The following is a 21,440-nucleotide window of genomic DNA, read 5'->3' as shown; positions in this document are numbered from 1 at the left end:
CCAGGGCTCCGCCCTTTCTCCCTGGCTCTTTAACATCTCACTTACTCCGCTTGCACACCTCAATTCCACCTTCTCCTCCAACCTCCAGTGTTACGCAGATTACACCCAACTCTTCTTCAAACTTACCTCTGATCCTTCTCTTACTTCATCCATCATTCTTGACTACCTATATGCCATCCACTCCTGGTAAACTTCCAATGATCTCTGCCTCAATGCCAGCAAGACTGAGATCCTTCCTATTGGGACTCCTGCTCCTTCTTTCTGTCCCTCATTCTGGCCATCTTCTATCGGCTCTTCGCAGTCTCCTTCATCTGACGCCAGAAACCTAGGAGTCCTCTTCAACTCCTCTTTCCTTCCTCACATTCAGGACCTTGCCAAGAAGTCCCGCTTTCAACTCCACCTCCTCAAAGGAATTCCTCCTTTCCTCACTTTCCCCCAGAAGCTTAATGTCTATAGAACTCTGGCTCTCTCTAGGCTAGACTACTGCAATAGTCTTTTCCTTAATCTACCCTCTACTTCTCTACGACTCCATCTAATTCAAAATAGGTCTGAAAACATATCCTTTGCCTCAAGTCCAGGGACCACATGCCCCAGTTGCCCTAAACACTCTCCACTGACTGCTGGTTGCTGCAAGGATCAAATTCAAATCCCTCTGACCAGGGCCCTTATGTGTCCTTCCTGGTCCTGGCCTCCCACACCCATTCCTACAACCTCCACCCCCCCTGCACTTTGCCTTGACACCCACTCGCCCATGTCACCACAATCCTGCACTTATTTTATTGGTGGCTGACCACTCCACTTTGGCACTTACAGCTGCTCACTCCCTAGCTCTTGATACACCTAACACTTACATCCAGCCACTCCCTCATCCTGGCTCTCTTCTCTCTGCAATTGCACGTTCTGAATGCTCACAAGTCCCAGTAGGTCCATCTCTAGCTTTCATTGTTGTATTTGGTCTTCATCCCCATGTCCCCTCGCTGTTGCCCTGTGGGCGCTTTGAAACACACTTTACTCGATGTATAAGCACCTTTACAAATGCACAATACAATAAATAAACAAATAAACAAATACAATGTATCCATGAACTGAATCATTGCTTTATCGTAGTCTGGATTCAGCGTGCTAGTTACATAAGAAATGCTGATGATTGATTTGGTATGAAGTTGATTTTTTGAACCAGGTAGAATTCATTTCCAAGGCCTTGGGATTTGTCTTTGAGGAGAGTTGCTACAATGGGCTGAGAGTTACTATGTTTTTTTTCAGTCAGCGGTTCAAAGAACTTGGAACAGTATTGCCATTGGTGACTGAATGGGTTTTGGATCATGTGAGTGCAATGTCACCCAAATTAAGTTTGCAGTCAGAGTATTTCCTTGAAAGAATTATGATAATGTTTAAGGAGCTAGGTTGATATTAAATGATTGATGATGTGTAACAAATACATTTTGTGAGATTGAGTGGTTGGTATAATGCAATAGAATTTAAGCTTGGTATGCACGTCATTATGTTACTGAGAATGCAAGAACCAACACATTCCCTGTGTTGTGGGCTGGGGCAGTGATTTCTGCTTGATGGTGAGGGAAGGAGAACATTCAGGGGAGCTTTCTTTAATCTGTTAGTGAAGATTGAGTTCACCAAAAAGGTTAATGAATGTTAAGTTGATGACATATGTTTTATTGCCTTTATGATCCTTTATTTACGTAGAGACACTAGTATTGGTGAAAAGGCAGGATAAAAAATGCAAAGTTTTCATTAAAATGGCATGAAACACAATATGCTGATGGCACTTTGAGTTTTTTCTCTGATCAGATTCTGCAATATCAAAGCCATTGAGGGTAGTTATATCGATCACATTAAAATCTAAGTCTGGAAGCACTGCGTCACATAATCAGTTTGAAGACCTGTCTTTCGAGAAGGAGTGTATGTTTCCTCTTCTTTCCAGCTTCCTTCTTTTCATCAGATGCTGGTCATGCAGGGAGGCATGTATTTTTGCTGCCACCGGGGTAATACAAACTGACGACACCTCAATGGATTGTTTCGGCATGATGTTAAGAATAATAACATGCTGACGGATGCCTTTAGTTACAGTTGTTGACAAGGCACACAGTTGTTGGAGTAACACTCCGAGCCCAAACACCAATCGATGTCGGATCACTGTTTTGATTTATTTTTAAACGCTTTTGATGTAGGAATCAAAGAAAATTAAAGGGTTAAGAAAATTGATTACTTCTAGAAACATACGTAGATTACAGCCAGATATTATGGGTAATAAACAAATCTTGGTTCGCTTTAGGATTACAAATGTTAAAAGTACAGAAAAGGAAGTGCTTCCATACTTGGAAAAATACACTTAGAAATACAGTCAAGGAACAATATTCTATGGCAGCCAAAAATGACAAACTTGCAATTCTAAATGCAGACAATGAAATATAAGAAGTTTGTATACTGGAGGCCCAACATGAATAAAAAGAACTATTCAAAATTCCGAGAGAATTAGAAAACCTTGCACAAAGATTAAAAAAATGAGCCCTCTAAGCATATTGAATGGTGTAAGGCTATGCTTGACAGACTTGCGAACATTAGGCATAATGTCTCCCTGAAAAAAGGGAAGGAGGTTCCCATCACTGACATGTGCAATCTTGAAATGGTGGAACATTAGCCTATAGATATAGGTGCATGCTTTCATTTTAAACCTGTATCAGAAGAGGATCTAATGGTAATTATTAGCAAATTAAAACCGACTATATGCAAGGGGTATATTTGTCCAGCTCTCACAGTGAAGGCCTGTGCTCTTTCTTTAATAGCAGTGCTTACCAAATTTGTGAATAAATTGTTTCAGGAAAACCATATGCCAGTCGAGTGGAAAGGGTTCTGGATCACTCCATGAAATAAAAAACCTGGCTTCGATCCGGAGATTCTGTCTAACTATAGATGTATCACAAACACTCCCTTCCTGTTGAAGATATTGGACAGAGTGCTGTATGAACAGATCCTGTTTTTTTTTTGACAGAGGCAAATATTTTGAATAAGCGGCAATCCGGCTTCAGGACAGGCATTGCTAGACCTTAAATAAAAATATATCACAGTATATGAATAAGGGTCAACAGAGACGTAGCCAGTATTGTCTAACAAGAGGGGCCTGGAGCTAATGTAGTTGGACCAACCGCAGTGACATTAACATCTATAAATGCCCACACAGTGCTGCTGAGAGGGCATTTACACATTTTGGGTGGGACAGGCCCTAGCCCATCTATGCCTCTGAGGGTCAAGTCGCTCTACTCATGCTATTAAATATGCCTGCTGCATTTGACCTGGTGAATCCCGCCGTACTTGTTATAAGACTGAGGAGCTTCGCTAACTTCAGTGTCAACGCAGCATCATGGGTAAATCCTTTCTAGAAAACAGGTCCATTAGGGTCTGTAGTGATAAAGCAGAAGCAAACCCAGTGGAACTACAGTATGGCATACCACAGGGGGCATGTGTGTCCTCCTCCCTTTATAAAATATTAACTGTGCCAGTATTGCTGCTGCTGGAGGAAAAAGGCATCTGTTTTACTAACTGTGCAGAGGACACACAATGTCGCTATCTGGTCGGTATAAAGAAGATACGCAATCCATGAATGACGTCTACCGCCTGATTGAATATTGGATGATAGAACGTTGATATCACTCAGCAGTGGAAAAACTGAATTTATGGTAATTGGTACTAGTACCAGAATAAATAATCTAGGTCCAGATAGCCGACTGTAAAATCACTACCAAAGAATAAGTAAAAACAGTGTGAATTTGTTGGTCAAAATCTTGGTATGCGAGCGCAGGTCAACTCCCCAGTGTCTGCGGCAGCTATTTATATTAGATCACTTGCCCAAATTCGCCCTTTTCTCATGATCAAAAGCTGCGAGACGGTGGCAAGAGCAATAGTAGGCTCCAAAATTGATTCCTGTAGCAGCCTATTAGTAAGCACAAAAGTGATGGGTAGAAGGTTTGGAATGAATCTGTACCACTGGCATTGCTCTGGGCATCCTTCCACACCACTGTTTTTTAGCCCGTCTGCGCCATTGCAAAAGGGGTCCAGCCATATGCAAATCAGACAGGTACTGCCACCAATGGTAGCAGCCCAGCCCGAACTGCTAGGCCAGGTCCCTTCTAGATCTGCCCACTCTGGGAAAAAACGAACCTAACAGGCATTGCGCCAGAGTAAAACGCTTTTGCAAATCAGGCCCCAGGTGCATTCCTGTGAGGTCAACTGCAATGCAGCGTGCCATCGCAATTGTGAAGTGTTGGGTTTATCGGGGCACTGTTTAAAGGCACTTTTTCCTAAATACAGGTTTAGTGCTGTATCATGTTTAATGGGCATTCGCCAGAAATAACCTATTTACTACTAATTTTGAACTCAGTTTTACATGGGATAACTATGAGGTAGGCTACTTTTAAATACACATATGCTATTACGAAGATACATTTTATGTCCATTTTGGGGGAAATTAAATTATATATAGAAAGACGGTCTCAGTTGAAACTCTCCTTATATGGGGAAGGATAATACTATTAATACTATTAAGGACGAAGTAGTGTATGTATCACACAATAGGCACATTTACACTTAGAAAGAAATCGTAACACATTCAATGTGAGAATGGTACAGTTCAGAAGATCCCAGGAAGGACTGGGTTGCTAAATTAGAATACCTATCATAGAGACGTAATTATTCAGCAAATGTCCATTCAGCAATTACAGACATAGGATAATGAAAAACCTAGATGGTCTGTTTCAGAGAACCCTTATGCTACAAATTGTTCACATGTGCAAAGCGAAGATTGCCCTCTATGTAGGACACTGTACTGCAGTCTATATGTAGTCTATATATTTGTTTGAACCTGCACTGATATGTCTTCCTAGAATGTTAACCAACTCAAGGGCCAGACAAAAACCGGAGTTCCTGAGGAACAGTATGTTATCCCTGCTCATTGTGATTCTCTTGTTTACAAAATGCCTTTATCTCTCGAAAGACTCAGCAATCATGCAATTATAATCATCAGCGGGCAGCATAAAAAATCACATTTCAAGTACATTCATCCTTACGAAGCATATAAAGCATTAACATCAGCACTCATACCATCCCTGGCATCCCCATGTTCAGTGACCAGATTGACCTGAAACTGTTGTTCTCTCCTTTGTGTTTGTGAACGCCTGTTCTATGCTGTAAGTGTTCCATTCGGCTTTAATCCACTCCTTGAACCAGGGGCATGCATGGGATTTTCAATTCTGAAGAATAACCTTATGGGCCAGCATAGTTACCCACCATCTCATGCCAAACCTTATAATGTGGGATATCACACGGTCCCTCTTCTCCACTCTATAATAGGTCCTTGCAGGAATTCGAGATGTGCCATTTGAGGACCTCTACAAAAGATGTCCTGGCCTTAATACAGAATGTCTCAGCCTTTAGGCAATTTCAGAACATGTGAACCAATGCACCCATAACATGTCCACAAACAGAGAATGTGTGCATGTCTGAGAGACCCTTCCTGAACCTTGCATCCAGGGTACAGTATGCGTGGTCCAGGCTCTTGGTCTAGCAGGCTCATGCATCCCAATCCAGAGACATCCTCTTGCCATTGACGCACAAAGGCTGGACTGCCCTAAGAGATGTGTAGATCTGCTTTGTAAGATCCATGTATTTTGGGACAATTCTCACCTTCCATGACCTTGAACATGCACTCCGACTCTATGCTATCAAAGCCACGCCTCAGCATACATTGCAGGACTGAAACAATCTTTGAGTATTGTTTGTAGCAGCCACCTCATGTTGTCATAGGCATTTCTGTACTTGACGAATCCACATTGCACTGCACCCAATCATGTTTGCAATACCCGTTTGAGGCACTTGGCCAGTAACTTCCCCAAGACCTCACAATACCATTTTGTCAGACTCAATGTCTATAGTTGTCCCTCGCAGTGGCTTCCTTGTCCATTTTGATGAGCAGACGTATAGTTGCATACCTGAGACTTTCAGGGAGGGTCTTCCTCTTCCTTGAAGGTGACCCCTCAAACATAGAATGCATGAGAGCCAGCATCAGCCCCTCCAAGTTTGTATAAAATTCTGCTTGACAGAGTTCAATGCTATAATGGTGGGTGTGTCTCCACTCTGCTAATATCTTGAACCATCTTGACTACCTTGTTGCTCTTGCCTCTAATGCAATGTCCTTTCTGTAGAATGCAGAATACAACCTTGTGAACTCCTCACTTATTGTTTCTTGTTCAATGACCATCTCACCATGTTCTAGCTGGATCGGTGTAATTAATTGTCCTGGTTCTCTTTCTATGCACTCCAGTCTGTGGGCCAGTAACCTCCCACTTTGGTTCCACTGCTCAAAGTAACTCACCTTCAGATGGAATAGGGCCTATTACACCTTGTCTGATACTATCTTTTTCAGATCAAATGCATTCCTTTCCACTGCACATTTTGTATTGGCTGTCTGAAGCACACTAATCTAAACCTTTGCCATCTCCACTTCCCTATATATGTGCACTCTCCATTCTTTCTTTTTCCTCCTTTACGTGCTTGTCAATTCCATGAGAATGCCTCTGATGTAACAATTCATCACCATTCAAACAGTAGAGTCATCCATCACATTGCTTCTATTCACGCTGATGAATTCCCAATGTCCTTGTTTATTTCAGTTTTTACGTTTTCATTCTTCCAAGGAGAGATGTTGAGGCACCAGTTGAAGGACTTGGTCAGGATGTGTGCTAGTCTGAGATTTAACCTCACTGAGGCTTCATTGGATAAGCGGATGTTACCAGTAAAATTGTGCAGATCTGAACTATATGGTAATTTGCCCCCCTATTGATATACCCAAAGGGAACCCTTTGCCACACACACTGTCGTCCTTGGAAGGTGAACGCAAATAGGTTTTGGATGTCCCTTGCTAATGATATGCACCAGTATCCAGCTGTTAAATCCAACATGGTGAAGACCTTTGAACCTTCTAGCTGTGCAAGGCCTTAGTTAATGAATGGAAGCGGCCATCTTGATGCAAGCACTCTCCTAATAAGCTTTCTTAAATCTGCACAAAACCTCCACTGACCGTTGTGCTTCAACACACCTAATATAGGCATGTTTGATGTACTGTTAATAGGTCCAATTATCCTTCTCACCAAAAATGTTTTAATTATTTTGGCCAATGACTCAAGAATGCTAAAGGTAGCGTATATTGTCACACAAAAACAGGTTCCCTATCCAAATCTTCTTGTAATGTAGTGAAATGCAGATCGATATGTCCACAATCATAAGCATCTCGAATTCTAAAAATATCTTCCTCAATTGGTATCTCTCTTATTCATTTGTACAGGCATCGGCAGCCTAAATGTGTTCCTCTACAAGTGTAGAGAATTGATGTATATACTGGCTAAACGATGTGTAGCTATGAGGTGGAAAGACGCGAAAGACCGAAGCACCGCTGGTTGGTGGAGGGAGTTGGGGAAGTGGGAAGCCGCGTAAACTGGAGCATGGGAGAGAGCATTGAGTGAGCAAAGGACGGAGCCGGGAATGGATATTGAGCGATGGATAGCATTGACTGTAACTTTGTTCGCATGGAGTGAGGAAGTGGTGGCCACACTGGCCGAACAAAGGGGAGCTGATGCAGAGTGACTAAGGACATATGTCACGAAAAGTTATGTGCAGGCTAAATTGGGGGGGTTTGAAGTAGTGTTGGTTTGAATTAGTTAACAGATAAGATGCAAATATGTTGTGTAACACAGAGTGTATTGTTTTTGTTGTATTGTTGTGGTTATAAAAATGCAATAAAAATGTTTTTAAAAAAGAAAGTGTAGAGAATTCTGGAAAGTCTTCCAGATGGGGAATTGCTATGCTTTTCTCTAATTGTGTTGCAGTATTTTTCTGAATTGGCACAGCTCTCAGATTTCTTGGAAGTTCAGCCTCCAGCTCAATTTGTTGCCGCTGTCATCCAACTGAGACAAAATGCAGTCACAAATTATAAATCACATCCTTAGATTTATATCGATATTGTGTAATCCTGTGGAGTTATCACAAAATCCTGGCCTAAAGTCTCCTCCCATGTGGCCAGGGAAAGGCAGCAGCTACCTGATCCTAACCCTGGGGGTATTATTAGGAGGGAGGATCACATGGGAGGAGAAGGCTGTCAAGGGAATGTAGTGACTCCATCAGGAGGGACGCGGTATTCATCTTCTTCTCAGGATGAGGTTTCCTTAATGCCTTAATATTTAATAGCATGTTGGCGCAGTGCAGCCTCCCCACCCAGACTTACCCAAGGTCTCAAGCACGAAAACCCTTTTTGTAAATATGAAAACAATGTATATAAGGGACAGGGAGGTAATACAAGTACTCTTAGTGGCTATGATTAAACATTCTGTTGGGATTATAAACCTAAGAGAAAACCATTACTTTCCTTACAAACCTCCCTTAAAAGTACATCCAATAAATCCTTTAGCCAGAATGGAATAAATGGTGTTAACACAGATAAGAACATTATGGACTTTAAGTCATAATGCTCTTAGTACTGAGATGAGGAAGAGAGATCCAGAGTTGCTAAAGCGTAGTGAACGGTCTAGTTGTGGTAATGGCCCACACCTGAGCGGGACCTTTAAACATTTAAAGGACTTTCAGATGTGGGTAAGTGAGAAGCATGAGGAGGAAACAGAAGTAGGAGCCACGGCTGTTTTGACAGTGGGACGCCGTGCAGAGAACGTGGTAGAGTTTCAGTACCCTGAAAGATGCAGAGGACGCACAGCAGGAAGGAGTATTGAGGGCAGCTGTTAAGAGGAGGGGAGACAATCTCTCTGTATCCCGCATCTCGCCCCAGTGTGAGGTTTTCACAGGAACACATGTGGAGCAGTGAAAAACTCCATTTACAGACAGCACAAGCAGTGGAAGGCTGACTGGAGCTGTCAAACGCCAGACAGAGCCCCGATGAACAAAGAAGCAGAAGCAGCAAGTCAGAAGGAGACGCCAGGATGTACCAGTGAGTGGGCCTGATATAGGTGACCCTGGGACGCTCCGAATTATACCTCTGTTAAGAATGTACCTTTTGAATACCAAACCTTTAAATTAAAGCAAACTGGGTGTAACTCTCCTATTAAGAGAAGTCGAATAGGAGACTATTATAACACGCATTGCCAAAGCCAAAAGGGGATAGCAATCAAGCAAAGGGAATGTAACCTCCCAGAGGGAAGATATTGAATAGGAGAATATTGCAACCCACATTGCCAAGGGCAAAAGGAGGCAATCAGCAAGCAAAGTGAATGCAACTTACCTAAAGGAAACTATTCAATATGGGAATATTATATCCTACATTGCCAAAGCCAGAAAGGGGCAGTAATAAAACAAAGGGGGTACAACTTTCCTAAAGAGGAATATCCAACAAAGGGACATTATAACCTGTATGGCCAACGCCAAAGAAAGCTGTCAGTGACAACAAGTCCATTTGAATGTAACAGTCCCAGAACAAGGTGCCCCATGGGAGAACGATGTAAACTACATTGCCAGCAGCAAAGAGATTGTGTAGAAAGAAATCTGAGACTGCATGAGAACATCCCTCTTTGTAGAAAGGTTTAAGGGGGAGAGAACTATAACCTGCATTGCCTATGACTAACAGATCGATGTGAGAATCATTGTCCTTGGGTGCAGTATATTTGTGAAAGAATTTGTAAGCCAATTGTGTTGCAAGTCAAAAGACATATCCAAGTACAAGCCTCACCACACAGTACAAGTGGTAGGAGTGTTATCCTGGCAGGCGATTACAATAGGAAAGGGACAAGAAGTGGTTAATCCTGGTAGGGAGTGGGCTAGGAAGAAGATGATTTGAAGTACTGTGAATGTGGTAGAAGGTTGTGGTGAAAAAGAAGTGGCAATTCCACTACTTTGTTTTGAGGAACTATTATATAATCATCCTGACTAAGGTGTTGCTCATGAAGAATAAATGGATATGATCAAAGGTGTTTGGCCTACAGAGGAAAAGAGCATTTACATTGACTTTGGACTTGATGTACGGAGAGAGCGTCTTTTTTGGTTTGCCAAGCAGAAAGTTGTGAAAGCTTTAACAATTGTCTTAAGAGTGAGAGGCCTTTTGGAATTAAGTTAGTCTCTTTTCTAAGCAAAGGACATATTGGAACTGTGTATTCTGCCTTTTGTGGAGCTTGGCTAATGAAAAGAACTTTCCTGAAATTGAACTTTGGTTTGAAACATCCTGAATTGATCCAAGGGGAGGGGATCCAAACCTGGTCACAAGGATTCCTGTTTATAACTTGTGTGTTTGAATTTATATGTTTTTTTGTGAAGTTGAAATCACCAGATAATGCCTGTATGGTTTTTGTTGTATGTATTAGTGTGAGGGAATGATACTTGAGGACATTAAGTCATTTTCCTTTAGTCCTAGTGTGTTAGGTAGGGAAATCCTTGTCAGGCTAGAGAGGCGTTTATCTCACATCTTATCATTTAATAAAATGACCACTTGGGAGAAAACTCTACCTATGCATCTGTCTTGTATTTCTGACCCCGCACAATATACTTACTGTACCTTGAAGACTCCTGTTGGTTTGGAGTCAACATACCCATGCAGTTCAGCTTTGAGGGTGAAATAACTTCCAGGAATATTTCCAATGACTGTAGTTTTTAGATCTGCAGTATGGTATTATTTTTGAATTGCCATCCCTATTGGGCAACCTTCTTCCAAATGCATCTCCTGACATCCATTGTTATCTATAGTGATGGGTGGAAGGGTTTGAATTAATCTGAACCACTGGTGCTGCTCAGGGCAACATTAGATACCACCGTTTTTTAGTCCATGTGTGCCATTGCAAAATGGGGTCCAGCCATATGCAAATCAGTCAGGTGCTGCCACCAATGAGAGCAGCCCAGCCCAAACTGCTAGGACAGGTCTCATCTGCACCCAAAACACAAGCAAACCCAGACATGTTTCGGCCTTGTTGAGCCTCATCAGTGAAGTGCAGCTTGGTTCCTCTTTTGTTTGCTGTAGTCATCCCTACCAGTATCCATATGGGACTGTCTGCAACTTCTACTAATGGCATGTATTTACATTCTATTCCTTGTTGGCTGATGACTTCATTGATACACCAAATGCATCAAACTCCATAAGTGTGTGTCCCTTTCTAGGTTTTAATGCTACTGTAAACTGTCTTGTGAATGTAGGAATGCAAACATCCTCATCACCTGCAGTTCAATTGCATACAGCATTAGTTGTACATTATGATGTGCTTGCCTTTTGTTCTCAAATCCTTTTGGTGCTCCTCCCAATCTGGGCCAAATGTTTTGGCACAATATGTCTAGAACCATGCGCATCCTGTGAATGATATCATTTCCCAAATAGAATACAATAGCCGATATATATTTTTATCTGAATTTTAATGGGTTCATCAAAGGGCATTTTGTCTTACACATGAAAATAGAATCTCAGTGTGTTCTCATCCACGTGTTGCTGTCAGTTTTTCTTTGGTTCTAAATGAATCACTAATGATTATTATATATTTGTATCTAGTTTCCCTTCTTGGTACATTAAAATCACAGGAACATAAGGGGCACACCCATTCTGAAGGTACACTTCAGCCACACTTTCTGACTTGTCTTTGGTCTGACATTCTTTTACATTATTATGCTAGTTTGCCCATTTTGAGGACTGAGCAGCTTTTTTGGCCAATGACTAGAGAACGCTGTTTACCGCATCAATTAGCGGTGACAGCCATTTCAAACAATCTGTGCATAATAAAAATGGTGCTTCCTCAGTAGTTGTTACCACCACAGAATGTATTAACGTATGTTCCCCTACCTTAATGTCATCAGTAGCCGCTTCCACTGGTATCTCCTCACCATTGAAATTATACACAGGATGTTCTATCTGTCATAGTTTTAAAGTGTAGTGTTGTTGTTTTCCATCATTTATGCGACCTAGTAGTTTCCTTGGCATACAATAGTTTGTGCTTCTGTGTCGAACATTGAAAACACATTGCATTGCCCTTCCACTGTGACAGGGGCATGATATTGATTTTTGCATTCCTATACGATGCATAAAAAATATGAGTTTTGGCTAATTTCAGGACTGGATCTCCTTAAGCCAGCTTGACCTTTTGCCAAACACAGGGGAATGTAAAATGATACCTTACCCCCCTTTTTGTTGTGTCATTTCCAATGTTCCAGTCTTCTTTCTTTATTTTCCTAACCTCCAAGCCGACCTGAATCTTTGCTATGTAATGGGCTTTCTGAGTAAGGTATTCACTCGTGGTCACATCCAACTGCTTACCTGGTTTTACCATTCTGTTTTCGGAGTTCTTGTCCATATTCTCCACCTCACCGAATCTCCTCACTCTTCTTCTTTTTTCATGCTGTAATGCAGGATAATTTTTTTGTTTTGAACTTACCTTGCACTTCACCTGGTATCTGCTCTTCATTGAAAATCTGTATGCATATTTCTGCAGTGGCTCACCTGTGTGTACGTTTTGTTTGGATTCTAAATCTGTGGAAATAGGAACATTATTCGTTACCCTGGGTAATGACTCCCCATTCATTCCCATGAGTCTTTTTATTAATTCCTGTCTCCTTTATTTCTGGAATCATTTGTGGTCTCACTTCTATCTTTTTAAATGCATCATCTAATGAACTATGCAGATGAATGATATCCCTATCACCAACAGTACTAAGAGGGCCCGATCCTGTATCCTTATCACTTGTGTCAATTTTCTTGTTTTTGAATCCTCATTATTACAATTTGCAACATGTTTTCCTTTAATTTGATTTTTTTCTGCATTTCTTTTGGTTGAACAGCCATGCTGGTGTAGCCATGTTTGTTTTTTCCTTGTGTTTCACTGTTCTCATACTCTTGAATGGTATCAATAGTTTGATTTAGCTCCAGGTTAAACCACACCTCTTTCTTATGTGTATTTCTATTTCCAATGTTGTTGTATTCCTTATTTTCAGATTCTGAGTTACCGCACATCCATCTATTACTGCTTTTAATATGCCAAACTGCACTTGTTGTGGTGCAATGGTTTCTAATGTGCCCCAGTGTTTTTAAAACTAAGGCAAACGTTGCCCTAGTGCTAATAACGTGCAACTTTATACATGCAATGGTGCAAAGATTCTATAATCTGGCACCAGGTTGGGTTGTCTGTATGATTAGTCACTTAATGTTCTCCTGTGCAGCATCAATCTCATGCTCTTCACTCTGGTTTGTCATTTGTTACTACTCTGCGACCACCCTCACCTGCATATGCGAACTCTGAAATCTTCCCGGATCCCTGAAGTCATTTCGCGGTAATCAAGGCTGTATTGATTTGATTCAAATTGACAGAGTCTGTTATGGTTACCACAGTTACCTTCCGTTGACTGGATTTCGTTGCTATTTTTGTGGGGTTGCCCCATGCCCATAAGCACGCTCTGCTGTGACTTGGGCATATATGCATGAGGTATACACCTCATTAGGTCTTTCATTAGGCTCCTACTGTTCTCTTGGTTGGAGACCTGTTTCAATGACTTTGCCTACATACATTGGTTCCTTTTGATTACTGTGCCCATACTACACCGTCATAAGGTCAAATATACTTGTAGTTCCAAGCACCTGGTGCAGTGTATGAGGTAATTGGCCAGTAGGGCTACTTGGTTGTGCTGGACTGAGTTGAAAGCCCAGCTTTGCTTTGTTGTCAAGGTAATCTAATGTAATGTGTGTTCACATCAATTAATCAATCTCTTGGATTGATAGGTGGAAACAATTGCAATGGTGATGCTGCAGCCTCCACCTGGGAATTTCCATGCGTTGCCTTTTCCTTCTAGCTTAGATTCATGATGATTCTTTGGCTTTTGTGTTTCCAATGCCAGACTCTTCCCTGACTTTACCCATGTGGGTATGGCTATCTTAACTAGAGTGGAAAATAAATGTATGACACAAATCCTCAGTTTACAGACTAGCACACCAACAATCCTATTGCTTATGGAAACCGGAGTTAGATATGTCGAATTCGAAGCCCTATCCAAGCCACTACTCTATTGGCTAAAGTTAAGTAAGTCAGCCAACTTGCAACATTATAATGAGATGCTCTGGGATGTTGTAAAGACAGGAGGGACAGGAAGGACATCATGGAAATGGTTGAAACATGTAGCAGCCCTGTTGCATAATATGGATATGGCGTCTCTTCTGATTGCTGGTACGGCGGTTACCGCTCAGACGATTAAGGTGTTCAAGAACAAGCTTGATATTCTGTACTTAGAAACTCTGATTCTCGACTCTGTAAGCTAAGTAAGATTTACAGGCTACTTAAGGCATCATCACGAGTTGGGCGGTATCCCGGTGGTAAATGTGGGTGTAGATGCCCGTCGGTTTTATGCGCTCCTACAAATGTACAAAATAGAATAAATAAATAAATAAATACCGCCCAACGCTATTAGCGTGACCGCAAATCGGTCCAAGTTGCAGTGTGGGCAATGTGGGCATAATTCCCCATTTTGTTAAGATTCCATAGGACTCTACTGGCGCCGGCAGTAATAGCACCAAAAATGGGGTAAAAGTCAGTGCAATCACCTCCAGCTCAAAGCTGAAGGTGAGTGCCCTGACCTTTCCCAAAACTCTCGATTGGGTGTAGCGGTAATGCAGCAGTAATAGCGTTACCGTGACATTTGTCCTGCTGCGCCCAACCCGTGATGACGCCATTAGTGTTTAAAACCAATATATCTCCAGAACCATAACTGAACAATATGTTTCCTTCTTTCATACACCCATGCCCTGCATATATGTTCTGCCAGTTGAATTCTGCACGTTTTGCCCATTGGAAGTTGAGGACGATTTGCACTTGCTTTTAAACTGCACAAGTATAAACAGTTGAGGAGGAGATGGTTATATCATATTTTTTGTAAATATTAGATCTGCTAGGCAGATGAAGATTGTGTACTATGCAAAATGACCTTAAATAAGGGTGTGACATTTTGCTTTTTATCTAAGGCATAACGGATTAGTATACGGTGACAATCACACTAACCCAAATTAGAGATAACTGTTTTTAGAAATATTTAATAGCTCTTATGAATCTTTTTTATTACCATTTTAGAACTTATATTGTGTGGAGCTTATTTGTACTTGCCACTTCTCCTTTAGTGTCTGTTTTATGTATTTGTTTTGGCTTGAATGGGCTCTCGCCTGAAATCAAGTTGATTGATTGGTTCTTTTTGATGTTTTGCTAGGTGGTTGTGAATGCTCTTATAGGAGCCATACCCTCCATCATGAATGTCCTCCTGGTCTGCCTGATATTCTGGCTGATATTCAGTATCATGGGAGTAAACCTGTTTGCTGGTAAATACTATCACTGTGTGAACACCACAACGGGCGAGATGTTCCCCATCACAGACGTCAACAATGAAACGGAATGTTTTGCCTTAGAAAACCAGAACGAGACGGCGCGATGGAAGAATGTGAAAGTAAACTTTGATAATGTAGGAGCGGGATACCTTGCCCTGCTTCAAGTGGTAAGTTAACATCAGTGCCATAGTTTACAATATTTAAAATGTGTATCGATTGCACTAAAGGAGGTTTGGAAAGTGTAAACTGCAAGAAAATCTAAAGACGTTTCTTATGGTTTGTGGTTTTGGCAAGTTTGTTAACATTTATTTTGCACAGGAAAAAAAACGGATACAGAAATCTTTTTTCATAAATAATATTGCATAAAATCTTGAAAGATACAGTATTACGTCCAGTGCATGAAATGATGCTGGAGATCATTGAGGCCTTTCATACTAACACTTTCATTCATATACGGCTAAAGAACCAAGGAGATCTATACTCCGAAATAAAAGCAGATAAAAGATTCAAATAAGGTTGCCCTCTAGCGTCCACATTATTTAATCTGTATTTAGCAGTCTTGCCGCTAGCCCTTAAAAATGGGGCTGAATTTCCACCAAAAATCAACCGTCAATTGGGCCTCATTACGAGTACAGCGGTAGGGGGTTAACGGCACTGGTAAGTATGCCGGTGCCGTTAACCCCCTACCGCCGCATTCCGAGATCCCTTAGCGGGACCCACTGGGGCCAGCTGGTTTTACCAGCCACCCTTAGCGCGGGACCCGCTAAGGGACCAGGGAGCTAATAACGGGCCCGCTATTTGCCCGGCCGTTATTAGCTCCTTCCTATGGGGGCTCGAATGGGAATGGGGAATGGTTTTCAGAATGGGGACTTACCGGGTCCTCCAAGGTTAGAATGACCTGGTAAGTCTCCATTCCGACTACCCGGACCCGGAAACGGGTTTGGAGGCAGCCATGGTGCAAATAGCACCACCTTTTTTAGGCAGTGTTCCAGGCTATTCTTCCCTGTACTACTCCTGTTTTTTTGCCTTCAAAGCATTTTGGGAGTCCTCTCCCCTCTCTCTGTCCAGGCAGATAGGTTCAATTTTTTTTCCGGATAACCTATATTTTGGTGCCTTCCTTTTTTCCACGCACTTTAATCAGTATATTGAGAAAACATAAACTGATTGCCACTGTTATGCCAGAGGATTGCGTTTTCTGGAAGTGCGACGTGTCAGACAAAGTGCAAGGGCTTATAAACGTATACACTTCTAGGCCACTTTTTTCCCAAAAAGTTGCTTATAAATTGCTACGTGCTAAGGTGCGGACTATGTCCAAATGTGCGGAATGTCAAAGTGCAAGTGGAGATCCCAGGCCACGTAAACAAACAGTATGACAGAACTGATAAAAGAATACAATAAAAACGTATGAAAGTGCTATCAGACAGATACAGTATCATGTACTAAACATGTAATGATCATGCTATATGAGATTAAAAAATAAATAAATAAAAATTCCATAATACGGGGTCTAAAGTATTAGCTCTCAGTGGGGACACACACAGAGGACCACAAGGCACACCGGGCTGACTTGGGAGGTCTCTGCTGGATCGTCTCTGGGCCATGTCCTCCCTCCTCGCTTAATGCACAAAGTCACAGGGAGAGAGTCTCAGCAGCAGGGGAACATCCAAATGACTTGGGAGGATTTCTCAAGTCTGTCCCCTCCCCCCCTTTAAAGGTCATTTTATGTCCCACGGCCAGACAAAAAAGAAACTGGAGAAGGTTGTCAGCATAATCACACAATTCTATGTCACTATTGTTAACAGGAACGAGCACAGTCACATCGCCAAGGATTATGGACTGCTCCACAGTTCCAAGACTAAAAGGCCATGGTCCACGTCCTACAGCATTGACAAGGTTCACGAATCAGAACAGAGCAGGAACCAAACAACACAATCTGGAGGGGTGAATAAAGCAGGTCGGAACTGCCGCTGCAGAGTTGAACAGCACGAACAGCCAGCTCCTGCCCCCGCTCCGCTCTGTGAAGCTGTGGGTGATTATCAGGGCTTCCTGGCTGCTGGTGCCAATGTCAACGTCTCTGTGGCCCCTCCTCCACCTGCACACAGCAGGAACAACCTGCTGCAGCCCCTCTCTGATTCAGGAATATAATATAAGATTAATGATAGTCAAGCTGGGACTATTAGGATACTTCTTGGCACCCACATCAAAACATAATGTATGTTGTGTTTCTTAGCACACTCCTTAGAACAAGTTCTACAGTACCTTACACCTCAGCCAGTTAATATTGACTACTGATGTCCACTGTAATGGAGCCCTGTGTGAATATATAACTGAAAAAAAACAATCATAATAAAAGGCTGGGTGCCATGACTTATGCAGGACCCAAAAACAGATCAATCAGTCAATGCTATCAGCGGGAATCAAACCAACACCACCTGTCCCGAGCTGAGCAAGGGTTTCCCAGGCATATGGCCTATCCTCTGCCTACCAGCATAAGCATGCTGCACACCTAAAAGCCTATATGTTCAAATGACTGTTTCATTACACCCTGAACATACGTTGTGTAATACAGTCCATGAGGCAGGTTATTCAACACTGTAGGTAAAAGACTCAACTGCTTCAACAGTTCAGGTGTTAAATGTACTAGGTATGGAATGCATTCACTGGTATTGCCCCAACACACCCAAGAAGCTGAAGTGCAACAGTGCCCATGTGACAAAAGGCATTGTGTCTTGGTGCTGTGGTCACTGTGGGCACTCACGAACTGGAGTAGTCTGGTACACGTGAGGAGATGACAACAGAAGTAGGAGTACCAATCTCCTTCTGGGTGGATGTGCCAAGATCGCTTCCCCTGGCAGATGATTTCATTGGCTGCCTCCTCCATATTGTCTTGCCTAACTCCTGTAAGTGAACGCACAATGTCAGAATGCAAATTGACACATGTTCACAACTTATATTGCAGTTTACATTTGTAGAAGCCACATATTCCTCCAGCATTATAATTTCCCTCTTCTTATTAGATTTGACTGAATTAAACTAAGCAGCATATTGGTAAAGTGTCGTCATTGGTCGAATCATGCCTTACACCACATTCACCCAACCCGTTAGAGCTACATGTTTATAATTGGGCGGCGGAATCCAGACAAGATGGTGAGCGCCGGGATGGTGACCTCAAAGATCAGACGATAGCGACTTGGGTTAAGGCAAGTAGGGAGGAGGATGCAGGACCAGTGGTAGATGAGCTGCCCTTCCCTATCTTGGCCTGATTTCTTGATTCTATGGACAGAGGGTATAACTCCCTCAATTATGAGATTCGGGACCTAAGACATTCTGTGAAGGAACTGGTGGGTAAGGTACCATTTTTGGAAGGGTACATAATTGCGGTTACTAACCAGAATGACCTATTTAATAAAAGGGAAAAACTGGCTGATGAAGCCAACTTCAGGGTGGGTCGGGAACCGGAAATAGGGGCTGAAGTGACTGCAGTGAATCAGACAGTTGTAGTTGTGGGGTGTCTACTCTAGAGCTGAGGAACCATTACTGCCAGTCTCTTGGCTGGGGGCTCTTCAGAGTAGGCAGATGTTATGATATGTAGTTGTCCAAAGGAGAAACCCCATGACCTTACTGGCCCAAGTGTCTCTGTAATTAAGGAAAAAATTCCCCCTCATAAGTCATAAGAAAAAACAAAAAACTGTAAATTACTCCCCAAACAAAATGACAGGGGCTCTAGAAAATTTCAGAGAAAGCTAAGATCGGAGGTGGATACGCAAATGTCACTAGATAGGGCAGATTTGGAACAAAAGAAAAGGGACTTTTTAAGTCAAATAAAGCCAAGTGCCCCAAAGAACCATCCAGAGAGGCAAAGCAACCTAGGGAGGTAGAACACCAGGCAAATGAGTCGTTAGAAGTTAGCCCCTCTTTTGACCTAAGTAATTTTTCCGTGTACCCAATAGATAGGGAAACTCAAGAAACCATGGGGAGGGAGGAGTACGTGGAAGAGTCAAAAGTAAAGAAAACAACTGGTCGAGGGGGAGGGAAGTGTTGTGTCTTTAGGGAATCCGGCTTGGTATTATCATTGGGACCTACTAACTCAAAGTCACTGGAGATGGAAAATCTCACTTTGTGCCCAGAAGGGGGCGAGGTAAAGGAAACATTTTATGCAATTTTTTCAAAGCCGGTTGTAGTGAAGGATCTGGTGAGGGGTCGGGATATCAGGGAGGCTCATTGTGAAATCCCAGTGCCCCCATTTCAAACAATAGAAGATAAGTGTTCCAGTATGCCAAAGTGCCAACAAATAATAGTAGTTCAGTCAGCTGCCCCCTCTATTGATCGTTATGGGGAGAGATTTAAATCTCAGCAGACATTACCCCACAAACCACCCCAAAAAGCAATATCCCAAAAGGAGCAGATTTGTATCTATCTGAGCCATTTATTAGAGAACTCTAATAGGTGCTCAATGAATAGGCATTACATCTTATCTCTTATGCACAAAATTCAAAAATGGAGACGGGTAACCACAGGCGATATTAGCACTATAGCGTTTGTGCATGAAGACTGCTTGGACATAGTAAAACTTCACCTAAGGTCTTATATTATCAAAGATGTAATCCTGGCAGAAAATGAGTGCTTCTTATCATTGGGGTTTGAAGTGGCTGATGCAGGTACATCAATAATTTCAAGATTAACCACATTTTACCCAGAACAAGCCAGGTCAGAGCATGGCTCAGCCAATGTGCACCACTCCGATATGTATAGTGCACAGGGGGGCACGCAAGGGTTTCCACAAAATATACAAAATGCTGGGTGGTTTCAAGGACATACTACGAGGTGGGAGGTAAACCCTATGGACAGACATTACTCGTGATTGTCCAACTGGATATTGGCCTCTTGGAATTCCAGAGGCTTTAAAAACATATTGGACAATCAGGATCTCTTCATTTCTTTTGATATAGTGTGTCTACAAGAAACTTTACTCCTTGAATCACCTATAATTGAAGGTTTTAACATGGTATATATTAAGGCTTTGTGGGCGGAAGGCCTTACAGTGGTTGCTTACAGCAATCAAACAGAGCCATGACATGTCCCTCCGTAGAATTGAAGTGGAGCGGAGTGACATGCTAGAGGCCCTGATGGAATGGCAAACTGGGGCGGTAGGTGTGCCTAATAATTGTCTCCTGGTCAATGTTTACTTAAACTCAGGTAAAAAACAATTGGAAGAGGCTCTTGCAGCCTTATCCTTTACATTCTTGGGTGAATTACCCGACGACGGCGCATCAATGATTGTCATGGGTGATTTCAATGTGGAATGCCTGGATGATCCCTGGTATCTGGTGCCCAATAGAAGACGAACCTCTAAGGAATCACGACTCAGGGGCAAGAGAATTCGCCAAGAGTTGGAGGTATGGGACCTCTCAATTTTAAATGGGCATTTCCAGGGTGATGTCCCTCCTAATTTCATGTGGCAAAATAGGCTCTGGAAATTAATGATAAACTATATATATGTCTCCTCAGATTTGTTTCTGAAAGGTGGAAGCCGGGTAGCAAAAAGACTGGACTTAAGTGATCATTCCTTAATGAACTGAAAAATGATGCTCTTATCCAAAAAGCAGGAGAATAATACGCATTTGGTAGTAGAAATAAATCCACGGAATCATTTGGTCAAATTCTCCCCAAAACTGGCAAGGACTTTTGATGACGTGGGTGCAGAGGGGCGGCCTTCCTCTGTGTCCCTGAAGGGTTCTCACCCACAATAGCAGAGGTGTTGGGCAGCCTTACCACAGAAAAACAACTGAAAAGAGGGGTGGCAGGGGTGGGGGTCACTCATGGTTTTCACAGGGCGTTCCAGGCTTGTAAAAAACTAATGCGAATGGAGATAACAAGGGTGAAGAAGGTATTCCCAAGAGGAAGCCCGGAAAAGGCCTGTAGGGTAAAACAAGACTACAGGAATTGGGTTAAGGGTGGGCAATTTGTAATGTACATCAATGACGCAGAAAGAATGTTGGCATGTGTGTCAGGGAATAAATTGGGTAGCTTCTGGCAATTATTTAAGCCTGTAGGTAAAGGTAACTATTTGCGAAACCAGCCATCCTAGAGGCAGCTTGGGTTAAAC

At 42.3% G+C, this 21,440-nt stretch overlaps 1 protein-coding gene across 2 annotated transcripts in view; it reads left to right on the top strand.

The window, feature by feature from the left end:
- The window catches only part of LOC138488902 (sodium channel protein type 2 subunit alpha-like), a 1,546,115-nt gene that overhangs the window by 1,378,908 nt on the left and 145,767 nt on the right, over positions 1-21,440 (top strand). For both annotated transcript variants that reach the window (XM_069616296.1, XM_069616295.1), the window contains exon 22: positions 15,220-15,501. In XM_069616296.1, the coding sequence (XP_069472397.1) occupies positions 15,220-15,501 (282 nt within the window). The remainder of the gene's footprint in view (positions 1-15,219; positions 15,502-21,440) is intronic.

The sequence above is a fragment of the Ambystoma mexicanum genome, chromosome 9 (assembly GCF_040938575.1).
Source record: "Ambystoma mexicanum isolate Mex_15411 chromosome 9, UKY_AmexF1_1, whole genome shotgun sequence".
NCBI classification, from domain to species: domain Eukaryota; kingdom Metazoa; phylum Chordata; class Amphibia; order Caudata; family Ambystomatidae; genus Ambystoma; species Ambystoma mexicanum.
Note: the sequence above shows the minus strand (reverse complement) of the source record. Positions and strands in the feature narration are given on the sequence as shown.